The 27,825-nt window shown below is 37.8% G+C and overlaps 1 protein-coding gene across 2 annotated transcripts in view; it reads right to left on the bottom strand.

Moving 5' to 3' along the window:
- Nucleotides 1–27,825, bottom strand: part of MALT1 (MALT1 paracaspase) — a 42,058-nt gene that overhangs the window by 1,909 nt on the left and 12,324 nt on the right. The window contains exons 6-16 of one of the 2 annotated variants that reach the window (XM_039358086.1): nt 26,069–26,165; nt 20,993–21,025; nt 20,623–20,649; nt 17,993–18,022; nt 14,931–15,134; nt 10,675–10,852; nt 7,192–7,266; nt 5,858–5,985; nt 3,478–3,627; nt 1,660–1,817; nt 1,235–1,360 (exon numbers count right to left, since the gene is read on the bottom strand). In XM_039358086.1, coding sequence (XP_039214020.1) covers nt 1,235–1,360; nt 1,660–1,817; nt 3,478–3,627; nt 5,858–5,985; nt 7,192–7,266; nt 10,675–10,852; nt 14,931–15,134; nt 17,993–18,022; nt 20,623–20,649; nt 20,993–21,025; nt 26,069–26,165 — 1,206 coding nt within the window. The remainder of the gene's footprint in view (nt 1–1,234; nt 1,361–1,659; nt 1,818–3,477; nt 3,628–5,857; nt 5,986–7,191; nt 7,267–10,674; nt 10,853–14,930; nt 15,135–17,992; nt 18,023–20,622; nt 20,650–20,992; nt 21,026–26,068; nt 26,166–27,825) is intronic. The other variant, XM_039358087.1, reaches the window with a different exon arrangement.

Raw genomic sequence — 27,825 nt, forward strand, 5'->3', positions numbered from 1 at the left:
GAACTTCTATTGCTAGGCAATGAGGTCATTAAGTGAGTCATTAAAAGACCACACCTGATTTTATGACTTCTTTGCCACAATTCTTAAGCAAAACCAGCTTCCCAGCTTTGTTGGAAGCTGTTTGGGAAGGTTGCAAAAGGTGACCAGGACACTACATCTATAGTGAATACATGTCAAGTGCCTGAATCAAGATCATGTGACTGCAACAATTTCAGTGCAAAGACCATCATAAATAATATTTTAAAGTGCCATTGTAACTTGGAATGTTGTTAAATAAATGGTTCTATGTTGAGGACTACCTATATCTCACATTATCCTTCATTCCCAAATCATTTCTCGGCCCTATGCATATTTAAGACTTGTTACAAAAGCCAGTATCTCCTTCTTCGGTACTATTTCTTTTTCTAGCAACTTCCCCATGCAGTTTGTTTTACTTTTCCAGAGACCACTGATCCACATCCAATGAATCAAACGTGAAACATTTGCTGTTTGGCAGCCTTCAATACACATATTTTTTTCTTTTTATGATCTTGAAATCCCTTTTAGTGGGGTGGATTTGCGGGGGGCGACTGAATGGAGCTGAGAATTTACCGACCGGATGCTCTTCCTGATGCCTATGTAGAGTTCAGAGCAGATATTTTCTCCTTGCACCCTGATAGGGAAACATCTGTCACTGCCTAGGATTGAACTCTCAACCTTCCAAGTGGGAGGTGAGCATCTTCACCTCTAGGTTACTCTGCCCTCCTTCAACATACATACCGTAAATGCCGGCGTATAAGGCGACTTCCACGAGCGCTGAAATCGGCGCCAAAGACGGGGGTCGTCTTATACGCCGAGTCGTCTTATACGCCGGAAATAGTGGTAGTTTCTGGCATATAAGACGACGTTCTAGGAATGCGGCCCGGCTATAAAGACGGGGCTCGTCTTATACGCCGGGTCGCCTTGTACGCCGGCATTTACGGTACTCCAATTTTAAAGCTGCAAGCAAAGGATAACCTTAGTAGGTCTAAACCAGGGGTCTTCAAACTTGGCCCTTTTATGACTTGTGGATGTCAACTCCCAGAATTCCTCAGCCAGCTTGTCAGGCTGAGGAATTCTGGGAGTTGAAGTCCACAAGTCATAAAAGGGCCAAGTTTGAAGACCCCTGGTCTAAACAATAATTGAACGGCATTGCTGCCACTCAGGGGATGTAGAAATATAAGAAAGCAAACCCAATTTGCCTGCAAGTAATTACCTTTAGCTTCTGTAGTGAACTTATTCTTGTGTAGAGGCAGTGTTTGGGCAAATCTTTTAAAAGTAAATAGCTGCCGGTTTCCTCAGGAGTTCCTTTATTGGCCTCTTTCGGATCCACATCCAATTCCTGTAGAAATTGAAAGCATTAAAATGAAAACGATGAGGTGGTTAGGTTTTGAAACCCCCTCTCCTTCATTTTCATCCTTTATATCACGAGTCTCCAAACTTGGCAACTTTAAGACTTTCGGACTTCAACTCCCAGAATTCCCTCTGGGAGTTGAAGTTTGCAAGTCTTAAAACTGCCACGTTTGGGGACTCCTGCTTTATTATCATGCCAAATGTGTTTCATGTTTAAAGCAAGATATTTCTGTTTTGTACATATCGTCGTCCAAACAATAAATGTGCCATCTTCTGAGACTAACTTACAAAGGGAAAATCGGTGACATAAGCGTTGCAAACGGTAATTTCAGGCGGCTTCTTTACAATTCTTGTGTAGATGATCATGACATTGGAGAATTCTGCAGCAAAACCAAGCTGGATCCGAACCCCGCATTGAAACTGAAGGTACATACTTTCAGAAAGCTCTGAAAACAAGCACATTTTTGAAGGCGGTGATCCATACCTGTTTCTCATTAAAAACAGCTATGCAAACAGCATTGTTCCTCATGCCTATTAGTCATGATCTTCCCCGAATTGCACAAGTTTATTTTAGTAGTTCCGCAGTTGCAGATATAGAGAAGTGGTTTCCAACCACTGGAAGATGCTATCGTGTATTTTTCTGCCTTGCCTTGTAATCCACTGCTCTTTTTTCCTCCCAAAATGTTGAAAAATACGTTTTCATTTACTAATAGCACTCTAAATCAACCTGTCACAGAGGTGAGCAACAAATGGCCCCTTTGCGACCTGTGGACTTCAACTCCCAGAATTCCTGAGCCAGCAATTCTGGGAGTTGAAGTTCACAGGCTGTGAAGGGGCCACAGTTACCCATCCCTGCCCTTGAGGCTGTCAGATTGTGAAAGGTTGCCTTGTAGGAATAGCAAGTGACAATTAGCAAATCTGAAAATAATTAAGCAAGGTGGGTAAATTATAGCTAGGAGCTATATTTAATAGTTTAGGACAGGTGTAACATTGGAGGGGGATGTCAAATACAGGTAGTCCTCAAATTACAACTGGTCAATTAGTGACCATTTGAAGTTATAGCAACCCCCCCCAAAGTATTTGTGCCCAGGTTCCAAAGTTCCAACACTCCCCCCATGCAGTCACATGACCACATTTCAGATGCTTGGCCGACTGCAGCATCCTGCAGTCATGATTTACATTTTTGCTGAAAATTGGCAATTAATTCTGGGTTTTTGCAAAATGCCCCATAGCAAATAATGGTTTTGATTAACAACTTGACTCCAGAAGTTATGAGTGTTCCAACACTGGAGGTTTTTAAGAAGAAGTTGGATAACCATCTGTCTGAAATGGTGTAGGTTTTCCGGCTTGAGCAGGGGGTTGGACTAGAAGACCTCTAATGTCCCTTCCAACTCTGTTAATCTGTTAATTGTGATGATTTGCTTAATGATCTCTGTTAAAAAAAGTCATAAATCAGGTAGGTCACATGGGTGACCTGTTTTATGACCATGATAACTTACAACTATAAGGAGCAGGCTCCATTGTGGCCTTAAGTCCAGGACTTCCTGTAAATAAAAAGTATTCCAGAGGTGGGGATTATTTTTTTATCTTTATTAAAGCTATACCTGTTGTAGTTTTTCCATCATAATTCAGAAGTTAAATGGGGCGGGATTGGGTACTACCAAAGACAATGTTTTTGGAGGCAGTAAAACAATTGGGGGGGGGGGCAATAAAACAATTGCCAGCTCCTAAGTTATGGGGTAATATTGACAAAGTAAATTAAGCAAGGAAATAATGGTATTTCCCTCTATATTTCATTTTCTTTACTCTTACCCTCTACCTCTTCTCACTTCTGCATAGTTCAGAAGCTGATTCATTCAAAACAAATAACCTAATTTCTTAAGTACATATTTCTGGGCCATGAAGGGGCTGCAGATTTATTTACTTAATTTTCTGCTTTTACACGTAACTCAAGGCAGCAAACTTATCTAATAAACAGTTGTCTCTTATTTTCCCCAGAACAACAGCCCTGTGAGGTGAGTTGAACTGAGAGAGAGTGAATGGCCCAAGGTCACCCAGCTGTCTTTTGTGGATAAGCAGAAACGTTTGTTTTCACATTTACTGTACCATGCGCTTTCGCCCACTGTAGATTGCGTGCCAGGGCTTCTGCTGAGGTTGCAGTTTGCTGAATAGGATCAGTTAACGCTCTCTTTTCAGATAAGCTGCTGCGAATCTCCAAAGCTTGCTTGCCTTTGGTAAGATGACACTTTCCCATATCTAAAAATAAAAAATAAACCACAAGCTCATTTTGATTAATAATGATCATGCTGTTTCTTCCCCATGAAAATATTCATTTGGTGCAATAATTTCTATACTGCTAACCTTAAGATTCTAGGTAATTACACATTATAATGAAACAATATAAAACAGGTATCCCAGTTGCCTCAGTTCATACAATTTAACCCTGACAATACAATAGATCAGGGGTGTTAAACTCAATTTCATTGAGGGCCGCATCAGCATTGCGGTTGCCCTCAGGGGGCCGGGTGGGTGTGGCCAGGGTGGGTGCAGCCTACTGGGTGGGTGTGGATGGAGTGGGTGTGGCCTACTGGTGGGTGTGGCCAGCTCTACATCGTTTGAATCAAGGGTGCCTGTCGGGGCCTGGGCAGGAGTGGGATAGATCTGAGGGTCTCTGGCAGAAGCGGGTGGGACCAGGACAAGTACCAAGGCATGGTCCACTGGAGGAGCCTCTGTTCCTGGGGGCTTATGGAGCTAAGACTGACTGTGTTTTGGCGTATTTCAGCCACCACAAAATTATACATTGGCTCCCAGCTGGCCTGGGCCAGGGCCAAGGCAGAGGGGGCCATTCCCTCACTGTTTCCAGGATGGCTTCATGGGCCACATGAAACCATTTCGTGGGCTGCGTCCGGCCCCCGGGCCTTGTGTTTGACATGTCTGCAATAGATGATAGTCCCAGAACACAGGAAATCGACTATCAAAGGAATAACTGACCGATGCATAGCTTCCCTATTTAATTCCCTACCTAATACTTACACACTTAGTACTTAACTCCTTGATTTTCTGAGATTATCAGAGAAATTAGTTCTAATAAAAGAAATGGCACCAAACTAGCAGCAGACCATAAACAATAGTTGTGGCTAGCTGCAGAATCGACGTAAAAGAGCTAAGAGAAGAGGTATTTCCTTCTCCACTCATGAGATAGTTATAGTAGTAAAGTTGGAAGGGACCTTGGAGGTCATCTAGTCCAACCCCCTGCTCAGGCAGGAAACCCTACACCATTTCAGACAAATGGCTGTCCAGTCTCTTCTTAAAAACTTCCAGTGTTGGACTATTTACTGCTTCTGGAGGCAGGCTGTTCCACTGATTAATTGTTCTCACTGTCAGGAAGTTTCTCCTTAGTTCTCCTCTCTTACTCTGCTCCCCCTACCCCCAAAATCAGCTTCGAACAAATGAAGGCACATTAACATTTTTCATAATGCTAGCAGCAAATTCTTAGACAGGCTTCATTTTTCTTTGCAAAAGCTGTAAAAAGGGATGATTTTGAATAGAAAAATGATAGATCCAATCTTCACTAATTCTTTCATCACCACCACCGTTTCCACTGAAATTACCCCATTTCCTCAGGCAGTTTTTCTCACGAACTTCCAGATGCTTGTTTAAAATATGTATCTGTATTCCAATATGGCAAAAAATCTATTTGAGGGACAATTTGGAGAAAAAAAAACTCATCCAGCAAGCTTATATAAATAAGGTATACCTGCTGATTCCCTAGCTTTTCACACAATAGTCTTTTGGTGTAGAACCAAATGAAACACCAAGTTAGGCTATGCAAAAGAATTGCTTGTATGGGTGACAATTGTAATTAGTGAGTCAGATATAGGAAAGAATTTATGAACTGATCAAAACCTAAATATAGGGTAATTTTCTGGAATGCATTCTTGTACGTCACTAATGGTTATGTTTCTGGTCCACAATACCTTTCCAATAAAGCCTTGCTTAGAATTTTCCTTCTAAGTAGAGTATATAAAACATGGGTAGTCCTCACTTAACGATGGTAATTGGGACAGGCAACTCAGTCACTAAGTATGATGTCACATGACTGTACCAAATTACAGTGGCATTTTTGGTACTTCTGATTGTGATTGGGTGAATCTCATATGGTTGTTAAACATGTTGTATGATAACTATTTATAACTTTCTACCAGATTCCCCATTGACTGCATGTCCGAAGCTAGCAGTGAGGTTTGCAAATGGCAATCATGTGGCCGTGGGATGCTGTGATGTCATAATTGCAATCCAGTTGCCAAACACCTCAATCATGATAAGACCACTGCAGCAGCTACAATAATGAGAACAGGTCATAACTTCTAGTGCAGGGCTGTCATATCTTTAAATTGTCACTGAATGAATAAGCACTTGTTAAGGAAGGACTATTATTCAATTAATCCATAAATATCTCTCTTTATTTCTGGTAGGTTTTTCTCACCTTCTGCTACACCATCCAGCAGCACAGTAATTTTCTTGTCCTCTAATAAGCGTTCCTTCAAAAACTTCATGAAAATTCCATTGGCCAATCCAGACTGCTGAATTTCAAATGCTTCTGCCCCTTGACACCTTAACAATATATTGACAGGATGTTACCACCATAGATGGAGAGGCGTCTTTATCATGCAGCATCTAAACTACAATGTTAAACTTCTGAGCTAGCGTTGTTTCAGATAGTGCAGCAGGAATATTTCTAATTGTTCAAGTTGATCAGATAGATAGAAAATAATTTAGTATGTCAACCAGCCACAGGCCATCTAATTGACTCTTTCAATGGATGGAGGGATGAATTGGATTGCATTGGGCTGGATTGATGGAAAGATGGATGGATTGGGTTGGATTGGAATGGATGGCTGGCTTGGCATGGATGGATCGAAGGATGGACAGACTGATGGACTGACTGTGCAGGCCAGCTTCATTCTTCACAGTGACCATTTGACATACGGGGAAATAGTCTCTACAAAAAACTATCTGCACATAATAGTATTTCTTCCTGAGATTGGATAGATGGATGAATGGATCCTAGGTCATAAGTGAATCCTTCCCACAAACACACTGACAAATGAGTAGCCATGGTGTCAGAGGGCATAGATGCCAAGTCTAAAAAAAAAGAGTCCTCCAAGTTCTAAAAACCAACAGTTTCCACAAACAGAATCTCATCTGGATTCAAGCACATCTCTGTCATGGATACATTATGTGGCCTTAAGAAATCTCCCTCCATTTTTCTTCCATCAAAGAAGAATAGCTGCTGTTTAGAATTTCTCAACATAGTCTGAGACTTAATATGTTCTTTTCTTCAACACAGTGAGAAAACAATGTAGATAGTGAGATGTCTCAAACAGAACTGAATGCTTTATCTCTTCATCCTATCTTTAAAAGCAAGTTTTTCATTAAGTGGCTAAAAAGGTGCTAATATTCAGATCAACAGCTCAGTTATTTCTTTTATTTCTTTTCTTCTGTGGCAAGGAAGAGATGAGACATTTATAAGTTTAATATTTCAATATTTTCTAATACTGGAAGTTATGTCCATGACTCAGTGACAGAGGAATGAAAAATCTCTCTTGATGCCCATTCACAGTTTAAATAATGATCATGAATAAAAACAGATTTTAACTTCTAACATACATATTATAAAGCTTTGCTAAAGCCCCAAGCAAAATTTTATTCATGTAATACCCACTTTAAAAAACAAAGATAACTCAGATTATTATTAGTTAGAAATTGAAATAAGTTACCACATTTTAAAAAGATAAATACTTTAATAGCTATTCTTACGTGGCATATCCAAAAACTATGTTAGCTGTAACCTTCAGGGCGTCCAAGATGAGAACGGTATTGTCATATTCATTCCTTCAATAAACATAATAAAAATGATTAAAAAATGATTAAAATGATTTAAAAAACACTGAATTGAAATAGAACAGTCAAACAAGAATTTGACTGAATCCAGCCCAATCCAACCCATTCAGAAAGTATTCAGACATTCTTCACTTTGGTCAGCCTGTAGCCTGATTCTACAGTTGTTGAACCTAATTTTTGTTCTCATTAATATACACTCAGTAGCCCATAATGACAAAGTGAAAACAGAATATTAGAAATGTTTATAAATTTATTTATAAATGTTTATAAATTTATTAAAAATAAAAAACTGAAATATCACATTGGCATAAGTATTCAGACCCTTTGCAACAACACTTGAAATCTAGCTCAGGTGCTTCCCATTTCACTTGATCGTTGCTGACATGTTTCTACACCTTGATTGGAGTCAACCTGTGATAAACTGAATTGCTTGGACATGATTTGGAAAGGCACACACCTCTCTATAGAAGGCCTCACAGCTGACAATGCATACTGCAGCAGAGCAAAAGCCATGAAGTCAAAGGAACTGCCTGCAGAGCTCAGAGACAGGATTATTGCAAGGCACAGGTCTGGGGAATGCTACAATAAAATTTCTGCTGCACTGAAGATTCCGAAAAGCACAGTGGCCTCCATAATTATCAAATGGAAGAGGTTTGGCATAACCAGGACTCTTCCAAGAGCTGGTTACCCAGTCAAACTGAGCAATTGGGGAAGAAGGGCCTTAGTAAGAGGTGACCAAGAACCCGATGGTTACTCTGCAGAGATCCTATGTGGAGATGGGACAGAGTTCCAGAAGGACAACCATCACTGCAGCCCTCCACCAATTTGGGCTTTATGGCAGTGGGTAGACAGAAACCTCTACTCGGTGCAAAACACATGAAAGCCTGCTTAAGTTTTCAAAAAAGCACCTGAAGGACTCTCAGACTGTGAGGAGCAAGATTCTCTGGTCTGATGAAACCAAGATTGAACTGTTTGGCCTCAATTCTAAATGTTATGTCTGGAGGAAATCAGACAATGCTCATCACCTGCCCAAGATCATCCCAACAGTGAAGCATGGTGGAGGCAGCATCATGTTGTGGGTTGTTTTTCAGTAGCAGGGACTGGGAAGACTGGTTAGGGTTGAGGGAAAGCTGAATGGAGCAAAGTACAGGAATATCACCAATGAAAACCTGTTCCACAGTGCTCAAGACTTCAGACTGACTCGAACCCTGTTGAATATTTCTGGAGGGACCTGAAAATTTCTGTCCACTGACAATCACCAACCAATCTGACTGAGCTTGAGAGGATTTGCAAGGAAGAATGGCAGAAAATCCTCAGTTTTTTTCCTTTTTAATAAATTTACAGACATTTCTAAAATTCTGTTTTCATGTTGTCATTATGGGATACTGAGTGTAGATTAATGAGAAAAAATGAACTTCAACAATTGTAGAATTGGGCTGCAGCATAACAAAATTGACAAAAGTGAAGGGGGTCTGAATACTTTCTGAATGCACTGTATGCCTCTGGATTCCGATTTTTGTCTCATCTAGTGCTTGCTTCACTTCTAGACCCTTATAAGCCCTTTCCCATTATGCATTAATTATTCCACATATCAGACAGCAGCTGGTTGAACTAGCCAGCTATACCACCATTTCATTGTCAGGTTAAAATACTGTTATAATCTATTTTTATTGAACTGGTGTCCTGGACAGCTTGGTGCAATCACTCATGTCTAGTTTACTACTGTATCCAGTGTCCTTGAAGACACAGTTCAGAGACTTCAACTAATTTAGAATACCACTGTTATTGTGATCTTCATTAAATGGAGTCATCTTATCCCTTTCCTCTGAGCTGACTGCTTATCTGTATGGCTGACTGAATAGCATTGGTCTTCAGAACTTAACATACAATAACAGGGTTGGAAGGGACCTTGGAGGTCTTCTAGTCCAACTCCCTGCTTGACCAGGAGATCTTATACCATTCCAGACAAATCATTGTCCAATCTCTTCTTGAAAACTCCAGTGATGGAGCATCCACAATTTCTGGAGGTTACCTGAGTAATTAGGCAACTACTTCTCAGTAGTTGCTTGCTTACTCACTGAAATTATGGAATGAGCAACAATGATTACGTATGATGTGTAATGATGCCAACACTGCTGACTACTTGCCTATGGAAGTGTGGCAAATACCTTCCATGGTTTAATTTCGTAAGATGCAAATCAACATTATCCTGAAAAGGGCAAAGCTAATATTATATGTTACTAGAGCAATATAGCAGGAAACATATACTTCATGACTAGGGACATATCTGACTATTTTTGACAATTAAAGCAACTCTTGCAAAATGCTCATTCCCATTCTGTTGGCTTTTTTAAACTTAACTGTTAAAAAAACCTTTTAAAAACACTCTAAATATAAATGTTTCTGCATTGGAATGCACCTATAGAAACCAATGGACTGAATTAATCATGACTGATTTAGATCCCACATTGGCTTATTCCAAAGATGACTAAATGTCAATCCAATCCATTGTTGAGAGTAAATAATAAAGTTGATTAAAAACAAATGGCTTGAGAGCTGATTTATAGAATCTTTGAAAATGTTTGAATTGGACTTAACTAAGTTGTGAACAAAGAATAATCAATATGTGCAACTCATTTTATGGACCACAAAGGAGAGGAGAGGTTGGCCTGTTCAGAATTTTAAAGACCATCTCCTTAGTGAAGAAAAACAGAGTTGGTGGATGGGTGATGCCACACAGGACAAGCACAGTTGTCTTTCCAGCTAAATCTTCTAGTAATCGGAAAAGAAGTTGAAGGATCCTTAACAAGATATTACTATAACAGGGGTGTCCAATCTTGGCAATCTTAAGACTTGTGGACTTCATGGCTGGCTGGGGAATTCTGGGAGTTGAAATCCACAAGTCTTAAAATTGCCAAGGTTGGACACCACTTTGCTACAGGAAAATAAACCCCTGTTCTTATCATATTGATTTTTGAGCTTATATCAGCTGGAAGGAAACATTCAATGTTCTTAAAAAACTTGGTTTGCACCTGGTAATCATGTTATATCTACCATTTAACTTTGAAGGCAGAGTAAGTCTCTTACACAACAGCGAAATATAACTCCCAGGAAATACTTCTTTAAAGGAAAATATTTGTAGCTCGGGGTTGAAATGAGGGAGTCCTTATGTCAAGTTCAGAGTGCACCAAGGACCCCTTCTTTTTATTCTGTATTATTTTGCATTTGTTCTGAAAACCAAGTTTAAAAAAAATAATTTTCCAAGAACTGGAAAATTGTTGAAACACCTATTTAGCTAGCTGATTTAACATGTTTCTTTCTGCAGAATCCATATAGCTATGTATCTTGGGCCCTGGATTATCAGGATTGAATTCTTAAGTGAGGAAAACAATATCATACCGTTTTCTGCACATATCCAGTAAAAATACATTGAGGCCAGTATCCTTTTCTTGCATCAGTTTGAGGATGTTTTGTACACACAGACAGTTTGCAGCTCGATAAGGATTTGGAGCATCAATAGGAACCATAAAACTATTACCATAATTTTCATAGCCATGCCCAGCATAATATAACAGACCTGGGAGGGGGAAAACCAAAATACATTTAACAATTGTACTAAGCAAGATGGCTAAGCGACCCTATTCATTTAATTTCACTGCTAAACAAACAAGGAATCTAAGTTGAGAGATTAGGATAAGGATCTACTTCAGCTGATTGTAAAGGATGTTGTGCTTTAATGCAGCCTTCCCAACCCAACATAGAGTTGCATCAGTTTAAGGATGTTTTGTATTGAACCTCAGTGCTCATAATACCCAGATATCACTGCTCCTGGTTGCTCTAACACAGTGGTTCTCAACCTTTTTAATGCCGCGACCCCCAACCGGTCATAAGTCGAGGACTACTCAACCGGTTGTAAGTCAAGGACTACTCAACTGGTGCAGCACCGTTTGCAGAATGGGACTTTTGGCGGGCTCAGCAGGGCAGAGACAGCCTGGACAATTCCTATTGGCTTTTGAAAGCCAATAGAATTAGACTCTATTCAAGGGAGTCTATTCTATTGGCTTTCAAAAGCCAATAGAATAAAAGGGAGTAGCACAGCTAAGGAAAAGGGGGGGGGGAAAGTGGCGGACTGCGTTGTTTGACAACCCCTGTGAAATGGTCGTTTGACTCCAAATGGGGTCCCGACCCACAGGTTGAGAACCACTGCTCTAACACCATCTTCCCTTGATTCCTTCCAGAGTGCAAGGAATGTTCACTCAATTAAACAAGAAAAATATAATGCACAAGCAAACCACTTCCATACTGCGGCCACGAAATCTGCTACAAATATCTGTTAAGTGCCCAGGAGTCAAGCTTATTTTAACAAAAACGCTTCTCTAAAGGAAGTGGTATTGAGTCTTCACGTTTTCCTGCACAATGTAACTTGAATAAATGGAAGGGAAAGCTACTGAGGCTTTTAAAAAAAATATCTTTAGCAATAAACTATATAAAATTTGGTGGGTATTGGAGAAGTTTACTTAATATCAGGCTATGCAAAACATTTTTTTTGTTAAATAATCTCTAGATAATATCATGATATGGATTCTGAAGAGTCCATGATAAGAATGTGGTTTTCTTTCTGCTGTGTTTGGATTTTCATAGGTTGTGACCTAGAACTTTCAAAATATCTGATTACAATATTAAAATATTTTCTTACATTTACCTGGCACACCAGGAGGAAGGCAGGGCATGCTATGAATTTCACTGATTAGGGACTGCCATCTAGTGACGGCACGAAAAAGGGCCTTCTCGGTGGCGGTTCCTTCTTTATGGAATATCATTCCCCTAGCTATGATTGGGCCCCATCCTATTGCTTTTCTGAAAGGCCCTACAAATATCGCTTTGTCAGTGGGCCTGGGGCCCACGAACGGAGATGGATCCAATCAAGTGGCTGATTTGATTATGTTGTTACTGCCAAGGGTGGGAGGATTTTTTAAAAATCAGTTTTATTATACGGTGGATTTTCTAAATTTTGTAAGCTGTCTGGAGTTACCTATGTGTGAATTGGGCGGCTATACAAATTCGATTTAAAAATAAGTAAATATAAACCAAGAGCACAATGTTAAGGACACAAACCTGCCTGAGCCTGATCAGGAAGCAACTGCAACATCACATTGATAGACGCAAATGATCTGAATGTTCCTGACAAGCCACTGCTAAAAAGGATTGTCAAAGAATGTGGTGGTCTGAAAGTCTGTGAATGCTATTACAATAAATCTTCCTGTCAGAGCAATTGTTGGCTCAGCAAGATGAAAAGCGAAAGGCATTCCGAATGTCAGATCAGGAGGAACTAAGTGAGTCAAGCATAAAGCCTCTGATCAATGAGAAAGCTGCATATATAACAACTTCACATTGTGTGCAACATCTATTGCAAAAACACGTCCAATTCGAACTAATACGTGATTATATTTATGTACTATCAGGCACTGGGCTCTTCCTATCCTCCCTGGTGAAGTACTTGTAATGACAACTACGAAAAATAAAATACTGGTGAGATTTCAGAGACATGCATTTTTCAAACAGTTTGAAAATGTAATAGGCATTTAAGAGGAGTATCAATGATTTGAGAGGTTGTAGCCCACAGCCTCTTCATTTACAAGATTGAGCGTGGCAAAAAGACGTGTGAGAGAGATGCATTTGGTAGAACAGACCATGCTTGATTAACAGGTATACACAATGAATGGGAAAAAAATTTACAGCCTGAAGGCTGCATTCCAATTTGGAAACGGTCTTAAACACTAGACCACAATGGTAGGTAGATAAAGTCAAATCAAAATTTATTTGTCTTATTCGTTCGTTAAATGTGTAAATGGGCATTCCAAAATTTATAACCGATAAATATATTGAACGGCATTATCACATTTTAAGGCCACTTCTTAGGTACTTCCTAGTAGCATTATTTAAAATCTAAGCATGAATCTGTTTAAAATTCAGTACCCAAGCATAGTTACTTAAGATGAACAGCAAGCACTGTGACAAGATCTAAAGATCTATTTGAAATTCAGTGAACATAGAGCCATCAAATGAAGCAGATCTACTCTGGAAATTATCAAAAAAAAAGTTAACACTGACTGAAAGATTCTTGAGGGCTTCAGATTACCCTGAAAAAATCCTAACAAAATGTAATGGCCAGAACCATTACATAAAATTAACATAAAAATAGGATTTTGCAAACAGTAAAATGCGAATTGAAGATAACTGTTACTTCTTTTAGAAAGCAAACAATAACAAACCATTCATGCTATTACGATTAAAAGTTAAGAGACAGGCTCACAAATAAAAGGATAGGTCAGGAAAAAATTATAAACCAGGATCCAATCTGGGTCAGTCACCGAGGTTTAGTCTTCCAAGTTTTTGGACTCGAAAAGTTTCCCAATGATGGACTCCAGCACAAGTCTGAAAGCTCGGAAGACTAAACCTCTGGTTCTGGTGACTGACCCATAATGCTGGATCCCGCAATATTATCCTGGGACACGTATATTCACTTTCATTCATAATGTATAAACCAAATGGAGACACAGATTAGGCCTATCATCTGTTACAGAGAAGGTAGCCACAGACTGCATTTCTGCCTAGAGGGAGGCCCAGGACACATCCTTGCTATAAATTTTGGACAGCAATATGAAATATTCCTGGTATATACAATAAGAGGCTTGCCCATCACTTGGTGAATGGAAGCTTCACATGCTGAACTTCAGCCACATTCAGTGCCAATTTAATCAGGATGGCAGTTTTACCTACTATACACAGGTAGACCTCATCTAACAATCAGTCACTTGGCAACTGTTGTGACAGATCCTCCCAAATGCTACTGGCAACCTGGTTCCTGAGTTCCAATGGCTACCCACAACCCCATGGTCACATGACTTCATTTCGGTTGTTTGACAACTGACCCAAACAACTGGTTGCACCATTCCGTGCCCATATGACTGTGATTTATGATATCTTTGGTTGGTTTCCCCCAAAAAAACACCCCTAGGAATACATTGATTTGATTAACTACCGCCCACATTTGGTTAACAACCACCTTATTCACTTAACAACTGTGGCATTAACTTAATCACTGCCATAAAAAAGTCATAAAATTGAGTCTGATCACATGAGTGTTTGACTTACAACATCATGACTTCTGGGCTCCATTATGTTTGTAAGTCAAGGACCACCTGTGGTAGATGTCTACAACTAAACCAATGTAATATACATTTCTTATATATTTTATAAAATAAGACTACCGTAAATGCCGGCGTATAAGGCGACTTCCGTGAGCGCTGAAATCGGCACCAAAGATGGGGGTCGTCTTATACGCCAAGTCGTCTTATACGCCGGAAATACTGGTAGTTTCCGGCGTATAAGACGACGTTCTAGGAATGTGGCCCGGCTATAAAGACGGGGGTCATCTTATACGCCGGGTCGCCTTGTACGCCGGCATTTACGGTATTTGTTTACTTTATTAGAATCAGAGAATCACAATGCTAGAAGAGGCTACTTATGCTATCAAGTCCAATTCCCTCCTCATTGCAGAAATCCAAATTCAACCAAATAAGGTAACCATGGAAGACACATTCCGGCAAAATATCAAGCTCATCTTGTTTGGCCACCAGATCACACATTCTTACCGTAGACACCTTTGTCCAGGAGCAGTAAGAATTCATCCACTGCATTCCGCATCTCAGGCTCGGTCAGATCCAGCAAGGAGACCACTTTAAAGTCCATCTGCCTCAGCAAGTTGGTCAGCTCATAAACATCCACTAACGGAGCCTTGAGCTTGGGATGGTTATAATAGCTCATGTTTCCCATCAGTAGTGCTACCTTATCTACTGCTACAAAGGCAGAAAACAAAGCATGTTTCTAAATACTTTTCCATAGTATGCATGCAAGGAAATTACATGCATGATAATTTGTAAGCAGACTTCATGGTATCTTATACATAAGTAACTCCCCATTAAAATATGTAATGAAGCGTACTTAGGGAGAGGGAAGCAAAGCATGTTAATATCAACTACAGAAACAAGGGCAAACATTAATCCAAGATTTGATTCAACTTCAGGTTCACTTCCTGCCTTGTTTTAACAGAATAACAGAGTTGGAAGGGATCTTGGAGGTCTTCTAGTCTAACCCCATACTCAGGCAGGAAACCCTATATCATTTTCAGACAAATGATTGTCTAATCTCTTCTTAAAAACGTGCAGTGTTGGAGCGCCCACAACCTCTGGAGGCAACTCGTTCCACTGATTAATTGTTCTAACTATCAGGAAATTTCTCCTTAGTTCTAGTTTGGTTCTCTCCTTGATTATTTTCCATATACTGCTTCCTGTTCTGCCTTCAGGGGCTTTGGAGAATAGGTTGACTCCCTCTTCTTTATGGCAATGCCTTAGGTATTGGAACATTGCTATCATGTCACCCCATAGTCCTTCTTTTCATTTCTTTTTTCCCCCTCTCTCCCATGTTCTTTTAATATTGCAATGTAGCTCAGAGCTTTTTACATCATGACAACCAAAATTGGATGCAGTATTCCAAGGGTGATCTTCCGAAGGCATTAAAAAGTGGTAACAATTAATCATTTTTCTGAAACCTTTGCAAACCAATTTCTTTGCCTTGGACTTATATTTACTGTTTATCCTTGCAGCTTCAGCGATTAAACAAATAGTTTATAGATAAAATACTATACAATCTGTCAAGGTCTATTTCAATAACAGTCATTTCATGGAGAGTTACAAATGACTGCACACTCTCAAGAGTTCAATTATCACATATTTGGGTGGTTAATCAGCACAAAGGGATTTAATACGAACCTATTTTTATGGTTAGGATTTCAGTCTGCAAACTATCAGATGTAATATAAACAACAAACAGCATGAATTGTACTTCCAGTTGGGAATTTTGCATTTTGTTAAATGCTATCTTGCTTTGCTATCTCATTGTTGAACAAAATTGTGAATAAGAATTCCAGATTCTTGACTCATCTTTGAATAATCTCTGCTTTCTTGAACAGTTTTTATAATAATGATGGGAGCATCACTTTTAAATCATATGTGCTATTAAAATATGTAGATTTATCCTTCCTTATTATTTATTTAGATTCATATTCTGCCTGTCTTCCAGGAATTTAAGGTAGCTTACAGGGATATCTCTCCATAGCAGCATAATGAAAGATCTCTCATCTGAGTTAAATTTTCTTTACACAAACTTGACACATTCAGATTGGTACAGCAGTGGGAGAAAGACTGATGGTACAAATTCTGAATGTGTGGGAGCAAATTCCATCATTGCATTTGCTTAATATAATTGCAATAGCCTAGCTAGTTTCCATTGCAATGAGGATCTTTATGTAGCATCATACAAATAGTTTGCATTTTATTATACTTTTTCACTGACCTTTTATTGTTCATGGCTGTACTTAAATCCCCTGTATAAACCATGTTTGTCTGAGTCAATTATTTAATTTAACTATTAGGAGTTCTGAAGTTAAAAGAAAGCATTTTTTTTTAAAAAATGAACTATTTATAGACTTCAATAATTTCTGAACAATGATGACGGTATTACCTATAAAAGAACACGTTATGTTTTAAAATTTAATTTAATTTTTTAAATTTAAATTAAATTTAAAATTTTAATTTAATGGGTTGCTGCAATTGTATTAAACAATGTAGTTAATGATGGGATTTGCTCCTGCAAATTAAGAATTTGTACCTTCCATCTTTCTTCCACTGGTGTACTAGTCTGGACCTGTCAACTTTGTGTAAAGAAAATTTAACTTGCCTGAGAGTTCTTCCATTAGGCTGCTAAGGAGAGGTACCCCAGTAAACTATTTTAAATTCCGGGAAGAAAGGTAGAATATAAATCTAAATAAATAATAAGGAATGATAAATCTACATATTTAAATTTGTATACCTAGATTAGAACGTATTTGTTTCCTTATCTGCCTTCTGCTAGGCAAAGACAAAATTGGGAGGGAGGAGGAAACTGTAGTCCAAATCATTATGAATTATAGTACAGTGTTTCCCAAACTTGACAATTTTAAGGCATGTGGACTTCAACTCCCAGAATTCCACAGCCAGCAATGCTGGCTGTGGAATTCTGGGAGTTGAAATCCACATGCCTTAAAATTGTCAAGTTTGGGAAACACTGCTATAGTACCACAAAACATGAAATAAGGAGATTTGGTTAGATAATATCTAACAGGGACCATGCAGACACTATCAGACATCAATAGGATATTCACATCAAAATATTACAAATTACAAATAAGGATTTTCTTCTTTTAGTTTACAAAAGTCTTTTAATTCATTGTTAAATATTGAAAATACTGATTCCCCCCTTCCAAACCTGCCTAGAATCATATTGCTGTATTTCTTTTTGCTTGGATAAATTGGGCAATCTGGTATTGAGAAGTGAGTTTTTGGAAAATGGGAGAACTTCTATAATTTGTTGAGGAAGAATTTTGGCTTGGATCAGCGTTTCTCAGTGTTGGCAACTTTAAGTTACGTGAATTTCAACTCCCAGAATTTCCTGGCCAGCCATTCATATCTTAAAGTTGCCAGGGTTGGGAAACACTAGCTTAGATATGCATCATGTTTGTATTATAGTGGTTCGGAGTTACTGTATTACTGAGATGGGTGGCATTTTAATAAAATAAATAAATATTTGCCTGGTTGGAAAAATATATTAAGCTACTTACCAAACTGTCTTTCAGTTGGTTGTTCAAGATCTGTTTTGTAAAGAAAGAATGAAAAAAGTTTTGGACATCGCCAATGTCAATAAAATTTACAAATAATCAGATGTTCTTCAGCTTGGATCACTCTTGCTCTTAACAAGGGAAATGTTTGTGTTTTTAATTTTTTAAAAAAGTTATATATCCTGTTCACTAGAGTTATCCCAGTTTTACTTCCTGTTGGAATTCTGCTTACGTCACTTTTAAAACTGAGCACTACTAGACTTACCTGTGTTTTAAAGTCATAACATTATTGGATATATATTACAGGTAGTCCTCAACTTACAAACAAAATTGAGAGCAGATTTTCTGTTGCTAAGCAGGGCGGTTTTTAAGGTGAGTCAGGTCCAATTTTGCATCCTTTTTTGCCAGTCTTGTTAAAATAATCACTTCAGTTGTTAAGTGAATCATATGGTTCTTAAGCGAATCTGGTTTCCCCCGTTGACTTTACTTGTCGAAAGCAAGATGTGAAGGTTGTAAACGGCGATCACATGACCTTGGGATGCTGCAACCATTATAAATACAGGCTGGTTGCCATTTTGATCATGTGACCTTTGAGATGCTGCAATGATCCTAAGTGTGAGGCTCGGTCATAAGTTTTTTTGTGTGCTGTTGTGACTTTGAATGGTTATTAAAAAAATGGTTGTAAGTCGAGGACTACCTGTATGAAGGTTTCACAAGTAAAATTTCAATCTTCCCTATTGAAATAATTATAATTTTCTGGGCCTGTTAGAAATAGCTGTCTGTATTTTTAGCTACCTGCTAGAACAACATAATTATATTTTAATATAATTAATATATTATATTAAATGATTGAATAATTTTTGGAATTTTGTGAAATGTGGGTCAGATAAAAGCTGTTCAGAAAAACCAGACAATATTCCATTTATCAGGCAATGTAAACAACAAATACAGACACACAATAGACATAGTACTTAGACCAATGTTTCTCAACCTTGACAATTTTAAGGCATGTGGACTTCAACTCCCAGAATTCTGGGAGTTGAAGTCCACATGCCTTAAAAATGTCAAGGTTGAGAAACACTAACTTAGACTTACTGTATATACCACTCCATAGCGCTTTATAACATTCTTTGTGCGGTTTTTACAAATGTCAGCCTATTGCCCTCAACAACGTGGGTCCTCATTTTACTGACCTCAGAAGGCTGGAAGGCTGATTCAACTTTGAACTGGTTAGGATTGAACTCTTGGCTGTGGGCAGTTAGCTTGCAATATAGTACTGCATTCTAACCACTGTGCCACCATGGCTCCAATTGATGTTAGCCACAATCTGTTTCCAATATAATTTGTGAAGCCCCCATTTTGATATTTTTATCTAATGGTGGAGAGAAACATATTTTAACATCTTGGAATTTTTAGATTTCTATTTCCAGAATGCCGAAAGCAGAATTAAGTCCCAAGAAATTAAAATTTGATCCTAATACTTACTACAGTCCTGCTGTTCCCAAGTGTTGAATAAGTTAAGGAAACGCCTTGCAAAATTATTTACTCTCATCTTATCAGTCATGAAAATATTCCAATAATGTTATTTACTGAGAACTCAATATGTAAATCAGAAATATCTTTCCAAGCTCATTATATAAACTTAATGTAGCTTTCAGGGATTCTAATTCCTGATTTTGAGCTAGTAAAAGATTCTTGTCCATTGGTAAATTAAAATCAGCTTCTATGCCAGATGTTGTTTTTCGTTCTTCTATTATTATAGAATAACTTACAATGTTAAGGATAAATATACACCCATAAAGACATATCATGCAAAAAAAGTGGCTCAGAACCCACAGCAATATTTGTCAAAATTCAAATATGTAAGAGACCTGACATGATTTTTAGAGACGGAACAAAATGCTTGGCATAATTCTTAATGGAAAACATCATTTGATAATTCCTTGGAATTACAAAGCACTTGATTATATACCTGTACTAGTTTTAACATGATCAACAAAGTGTGATTCATTTCAAACTATCTTCACTTAGTATCTGGAACATCTTATCATATATAAATAATACAGTAGTTGATATTCATTAATAGTTGATATATATTTCTGGTTTCTCTCCACGACAGAAGATGGTAGAGGACAGGAAGACCTGGAGGAACAATGTCCATGGGGTCACGATGGGTTGGACATGACTTCGCAACTAACAACACCAACCTGTACATAGTCACTCAATGATTCAAATCTTTAGCTACTGGAGGAGAATTCTCCTAATGAACTTAGGAAGTCAAAATAGCTTTGATTCAGCCCACCACATGAATAAACCAACTTATTACATTGGCTATCCACCTAATTTCTACTTTTAGCTGGACAGCAGGCCAAGGAAACACTTAAATTGTTGGATAGCCCGAATATATATACATGTTGACTATAAACTCAATGACACATTTAAAAATTAAAAAAAATAATGAGTACTATCAATAACAGTATTAAGCACATTTCTATTAATGAGCAAAGATCCTAAAGATTTTATATATGTTATCCAGTATAATATACAGTACATTAACATATATGAGCAAAGATCTGCAGTTTTTATATGTTATCCTTATATGTTTTATATATTATCCTGTATAATATACTTACCAGGTCTTGCAAGGTTATTTACTTCCTCTGAAAGGAACAAAGGAAAATGAACATACAGGTTAGATAAATATATGAAAAGTGATTTATCAATTAACCAAAAATTAAAATTAAAAATAGAAGGAAAACAATGTTTAATTATTGTTTTTTTAAATGCTTACAAAGTTAGTGGCAAAGAAAAGGACTGGCTTTATATAATTAGTAGATGTAAGGAAGAAACGAAAAGCTCGTGCAAGTATATGACATTATATTATATTGGCATTCATAGAGTAATACAGCACAACATTCCATTTTAGCTACAGATCCCAGAATCACCGAAATTGTCAGTATTTAGGTTTTATCAGAAAGCTGTACGGTATTTGATTAACATTACCTTCTGTGCATTCTACTGCAATAGATTTTCCACCTTGAGTTTCAAGAGAAAAGAATGCTATAGTGAAGCTCCTGATTTTATTCGTGACAGACAAGAATACACATAGGAAGTAAGTTATATTTACATTTCCAACAAGTCCACAGCCAAGCATTATTGCATAATTCATACTTAAATGTGTCTGTCAAAACTGTGAGAAAAATGGATCTATTTTTTTTGGCCTAAGCATCTAATAATGACAGATGCAATATTCTTATGAGGATATTTACAATTTCAAACTTGGAAATCAAAACCCTTGAACAGAATCACAGAATAAGTGTATGGGGTTTTTTTTTTGCACCAAATTCATAAAGGACATGCATAGGCATTTAAAGTATTTGCTTCGCTGTAGACCAGTGTTTCTCAACCTTGACAATTTTAAGGCATGTGGACTTCAACTCCCAGAATTCCACAGCCAGCATAAGTCCACATGCCTTAAAATTGTCAAGGTTGAGAAACACTGCTGTAGACCTTTATTTTTCTAAAAACATGGAGACAACCTCATATTTACAATGGAAAAGCAAAGTCAGTTATTCCACTGCCACTGTTCAGAGATCCAAAAGGAGGAGCTTAAGCAAATGACCTTGTCTATCACATAGGCAGATATGCTGTAGAGGGCACATGGAGTGGACCTTAAGAATAGGAGGGAGAGCTGCTATGGGGCAACAGACAGATAAGAGGGCATCAGCCAGGGTTGAGAAAATAATGAGTAAATATTTCAGACAGGCTCGTCCCTAGTTCACATGAAGAAGGGAGGGAAGGGGAAATGTATTAAGACTTGCAAGATTCTATGATGGTACTATAGCTTTACAATAAAATAGAACCAATCTACATGGAACTGGGTTTCCTAGTCCTCAAAGTTCTGACACATATAAATTAGCATGCCTAGCCGAGAGTGATAAAGAGAGAATACAGAATATTGAGTCTTCTTCCAATAGTGACTAAAGCACATTATAAACGTAAAAGGTCTTATAGAACATTGCACTATAAATAATACAAACAACTGTAGATAAATGCAGGGTGCTACAGAAGGACAATATAATCTCAATTCTAGGTTTTGACTGTCTACCTATTTGAAATCCAGTCTCTTTCATACAATTAGAAACTAAAAGTTGAAGCAGGCTATTGTAGCCCGATTTAAAATTGATCATGTATATTTTATGTAACAATACACATAGACAATGTGTTATATTATATATTTTCCTTCGTGGTGCATAATACTAGTTAAAAAGTAAAAAAAAAATGAAAATTTATGGGTATCCTATCCCAATGCTGTTTTTCCAAAAGGCAATTGGACTTTGATTTTTTCCTTGAAAACTTTTCACTTCTCATCCAAGAAGCTTCTTTTTTTGTAATATATTTTATTGATTTTTTAAAAACATAAATCATAATCATTGGTGAACAGCGTATTAGGTTACATTTGTAAAACGATCATTAACAATTGCTTTCTATAATCCATAATCCACATAATGGTTTTAGTTGATTTCTTCTTTTCCCAAAATATCCTTTTTTGCAAACATTGAGTTAATACAATTCTTACTGTTTTGATAGATAACAATATATAATTTTTCCCAATATTCCTAAAAATAATAATCACATCAATATAATATTTCTTTTCTATCCAATTATTCTGGTTGCCTTATCATAGATCCTGTTACAGTCCTTATTTTAATTTGTTTCTCCCACCAAATTCTAGGTATTCTTACTGGTTAAGATTTTCTCAAAAATTAATTACATTTAAAAATTTAACTCTTTTTCCATATGAACCATCTCACACTTTTACATTTCTTAAGGAATAGATAAAACAATGAAAAAAAGAAAGGGGAGCAAGAGTAAAGAAACATAAAAAATAACATACCACTTAAAATATATATCCCTCCTAAGCTAATATATATTTCCTAAATTTCTTATTCTTTTTAACCATAATTAAAAATATGTTTAATCTTTAAACATTCCATTTAACACATCTAGTTATCTAGTCCTTTAACTCTAAATTTTTTATCCATTATAATTTTCTTAAATTCAATCACATTTGTCTAAAACATTTCCTTTATCTAAGTCATTTCAATTTTTTTATATCACAAGAAAGGGAACAAAAAAGGGAAAAAAACATACTACCGTATATTCCGCCGTATAAGGTGACCCAGCGTATATGACAACCCCCGTCTTCGGTGCCAAGTCACATGCCTAGAAATTCATCTTATAAGCCGGTAACTACCGTAATTTCCATTGTATAAGACAACTCAGTGTATAAAACGACCCCCGACTTCGGCGCCGATTTCAACGCTTTCAAAAGTCATCTTATACACCGGAAAGTACGGTATATTATTTATGGAATTCATCCCTCTTAGAATGATAAATATATTCCAAAATATATTCCAAATGTTTCTTTTTTAAGTATTCTCTCTGGTAAGTCCCATCATCTATTTTCTTGGTTTCTTAATCAATGTACTTTGCTGAATCAAAAGGTTTTTCCGTATGTTCGTAAATGTTGTTGTTGATATAAAAAGTAAATCAGGTGAAGTGTCTTTGTACGGGACTTCTGCCTTTCCACGTTTGTTGAAAATCTTTTTCTTTCTCTCTGCTTCTCTTATCATTTCCTTTCTCTCCAATGTTCCTGACATCTCTACAGTTTATTTTATCCAATCTGTTTTCTTGTCCTCAGATTTATTTTGTAGTCTTAAGGCAGGGGTATCAAACTCAATTTCACTGAGTGCCGCATCAGCATTGCAGTTGCCCTCAGGGGGCCAGGTGGATGTGGCCAGGGTGGGTGCGGCCTACTGGGTGGTGGATGGAGTGGGTGCGGCCTACTGGTAGGTGTGGCCAGCTCTACATCATTCGCGTCAAGGGTGCCTATAGGGGCCTGGGCAGGAGTGGGATAGATCTGAGAGTCTTTGGCAGAAGGGGGTGGGACAAGGGCAAGTGTCAAGGCATGGTCCACTGGAGGAGCCTCACTGTTTCTCTCAGGCCATGCGGGGGGGGGCTTATAGAGCTAAGACTGAATACATTTCAGCATAGATGGCCACCACAAAATTGTACATTGGCTCCCGGCTGGCCTGGGCCAGGGCCAAGGCAGAGGGGGCCGTTCCCTCACTGTTTCCAGGATGGCTTCATGGGCCACATGAAACCACTTCGCGGGCAGCATCTGGCCCCCGGGCCTTGTGTTTGACATGTCTGTCTTAAGGGATAAGTTGTTTTTTCCAATTCTTGTGAATTTTTTTCCACTAGGATTAAATCATGTTTCCTTGTTTTGTTAAGTTCCATCTTTAAGTCTCTAGTCTCAATTCTATATCTATTTATCTGTTTTATCTGCTCCTTCTCTGTTGTTGTTTTCTGGGAATTTTTGTTGTTGTAGAGTTAACTTAGAAATAAATTGATTTATATTTTCAAAGTTATTTTGGATTTCTTTGTGATTTAAAGTCATTGTTGTTTGAATTAGTTGCAGTATACTATATATCTCCTCCTGTGAAGTATTTATGTTTTCTTGATATGCTCTTTCTACATGTCTCTGATCCATGATGGCCAAGAATTTGAGTTTTTCTCTTCCTTTCTTTTCTCTGCAAATAGCTTTAGAGTCCCAATTAAATAGATATTTGTAATCCAAATAGTTCAAAAAAGATTTTTTTCCTGAAATTTATAATTCTCTGTCTACAGCCCAGATTATTGTCTTTTTTTTGTCACAGCTGTTCTTTGTTGTTAAAATTTTGAAGGTCACAAACACAGATTAGGTTTTCCCACGTTTTGCCAAATCTTATATTAAAGTCATAGCTGTCATAGTCTTCATCCACCACTAGGTGTCAGCAACTATTTGTTTTTCTATTTCCAAAATAAACAATTATCTTTAAAATGGGAGTCTTAACCATTAAATTTATCCAGATTTAAGTTTTAAATTTTAGGTTTTATATTTATTTCACTTCCATATATTTTGATCCTCCATAATACGCCGCTTCCATTTGTATAATGGTGGGCGGAAATCCCCCTCCTTCCCTTTCGGAGGTATTTTGCTTCTTGTGGATCTTTTCCAGGAAATTAAATGTAGAATAGAAAAGAGAAGATCGAATTCCGCACCCAGTTTCAAGCACGTTGTTCACAGCTGTGCTGGTTAGTGGTATTGGGCTTCAGTTGCTAGTAGCTTGGGCTGGTCGATGCAATACGGCCAGCCTTTCTCCTGTCGGGTTAAAAGGCTTTCCCCAGGTCAAACAGAACAGCCGCTGCCATTCCAGGATCACTGGAGCACCCTTCTTTCTTTAGCGCCTCTCTGGGGCGACTTAGACCCATTTAGGGTCCCCAGGCAGGGCCAAATTAGCCATGGCATTGCGGAGAATATGCAAGCCTGTGACTGGTCGCTACCATACAAAATCGGAAGTCCACCAAGAAGCTTCTTTAGTTCTCTTACTGAAGCTTCTTGGACGAGAAGCAAAATGTTTTCAAGAAAAAAACCAAGAAAGTCCAGTTGCCTTTTGGAAAAGCACCGTTGGGACAACTATGACCTGGATGACTGAGAATCTTCATAGACATTATGAGTATCCTACTTATATATCCTCAGCAGAATGCAAATAGTAGGTAATATTACTGACATATATCCCTTTCCCACACAGCATGAATAAATATCAGGAAATCAAGTGAGCATGCTTAGAAATTTGATAACCAGCATAGAGATACTGTCATTTCCCCCCTGCCCCATGGCATAAAGTTTATCCTATACTGGTGGCAATCTTATCTCTTCCAGAAATGACATTCAGAGGAAGAAAATAATTACACAGTTTGAACAAGATCTTCTGCAAGTGAAAAAAAATCTATAAAATAATTATGACTATTACAAGAATGACAACTGTATCGTTGTCCAGCATCAACAAATAAGAACCTAACAAAGTTCAGACCTTAATTTTCTATGGAATAATTTTTTAAGATACATAGAAAACAAGTCCTATAAAAACTGCCATGTTAATTATAACCGATCCCATGAGTAATTTCTTACATTGATATGCCCAGCTGAACTACATGTCACTTTACTACTTAATTAGCTATTAGACTTCTTACCTATAGTTACTTTCACTTTTCTGCTGTCTTCATTTTGTTGATTATTGTATACTCGACACCAATATGTTCCTTGATGTTCAATGTCTACGCAGGATACCTTCAAGAGTACCATAACATTTTCTAGTAAGTTTATTCTCCGAAGTTCATTCTTTTTATTCCAGCAATACTATTGCATACATTTCAATAAAGTTTGCATTCTGGCAGCCTGAATCTGAAGCTACAAATTCTGCAGCCTAATTCAGTGAGAGGAGAAACTTTTGCAGACAAAGGCTCATGTAATGGACTGTATCGCCATTAAAAAAAAATCCTTCCTCACAGAGAAAAAAATGTTGCTACGAGTTGTTAAATGAATTGTGCCTCATTTTATAACCTTTCTTACCACAGTTGTTAAGTGAATCACTGTAGTTAAGTTAATAACACAGTTGTTAAGTGAATCTGGCTTCTCCATTGACTTGGCTTGTCAGAAGGTCGCAAAAGGTAATCACATGACCCCAGGAAACTGCAACCGTCATAAATACATGCCAGTTGCCAAGCGTCCAAATTCTGATCATGTGACCACAGGGATGCTGCGACAACCGTAAGGGTGAAAAACAGTCATACGTCACTTTTTTCAGTGCTGTTATAATTCAAACACTAATGGTTGTAGGTCGAGGACTATTTATATATCCTAATACAGAATGCTGGTGCCTGTTTTTCCTTCTAAAATTTACACTACGTTAAATGTCTACACATATTTCCAAACTTTGAATCCATCTTTCTTGAACTGTCTCGCCACAAGAGAAAAAAGGTACTCTATATGCTATACCAGGGATAGGCAACCTTGGCTCTTTTTGTGGACTTCAACTCCCAGAATTCCTGAGCCAGCCATGCTGAGGGGAAAGGGAGAGGTTTCCAAGCCGAGCCATACTGGCTCAGGAATTCTGGGAGTTGAAGTCCACGAGTCATAAAAGAGCCAAGGTTGCCTACCCCTGTGCTATACAAATTTAAGCGGAATTACAGGTAGTCCTCAGCTTATGAACTGTGCCCAACATTTCTATTGCTAAGCAAGACAGTTGCTAAGTGAGTTTGACCCCACTTTACACCCTTTCTTGTCATAGTTGTTAAGTGAATCACTGCAGGTTTTAAGTTAGTAACATGATTTTTAAGTGAATCTGGTTTCTCCATTGACTTTGCTTGTCAGAAGGTGACAAAAGGGGATCACATAAACCCACAGGCAACCATCATTAATATGAGTCAGTTGCCAAGCGTCTGAATTTTGATCACATGACCATGGGGATGCTGCAATGGTCATGAGTGTGAAAAACGGTCATAAGCCACTTTTTTCAATGCCATTGTAACTTCAAAAGATCACAAAACAAACTGTAGTAAGTCAAGGTCTACCTTTAATAACCTTTCTACAGTCAGCATTAATGCCCACAATAAAACTATTCAATTGGTGTTTGTAACTTATGATTAATTCTATTCTATTCTATTCTATTCTATTCTATTCTATTCTATTCTATTCTATTCTATTCTATTCTATTCTATTCTATTCTATATTCTATATTCTATTCCACTCCACTCCATTCCATATTAAGCATTTCATAAAACTAATACTAAATTAATGGAGGTTATTGCATTAAGGCCAATAAAGAATTCTACTCTACTCTACTCTACTCTACTCTACTCTACTCTACTCTACTCTACTCTACTCTACTCTACTCTACTCTACTCTACTCTACTCTACTCTACTCCCCTCCCCTCCCCTCCCCTCCCCT

This window comes from Crotalus tigris, unplaced genomic scaffold, assembly GCF_016545835.1.
Source record: "Crotalus tigris isolate CLP2741 ecotype Arizona unplaced genomic scaffold, ASM1654583v1 scf7180000018975.1359446, whole genome shotgun sequence".
Classification (NCBI taxonomy): domain Eukaryota; kingdom Metazoa; phylum Chordata; class Lepidosauria; order Squamata; family Viperidae; genus Crotalus; species Crotalus tigris.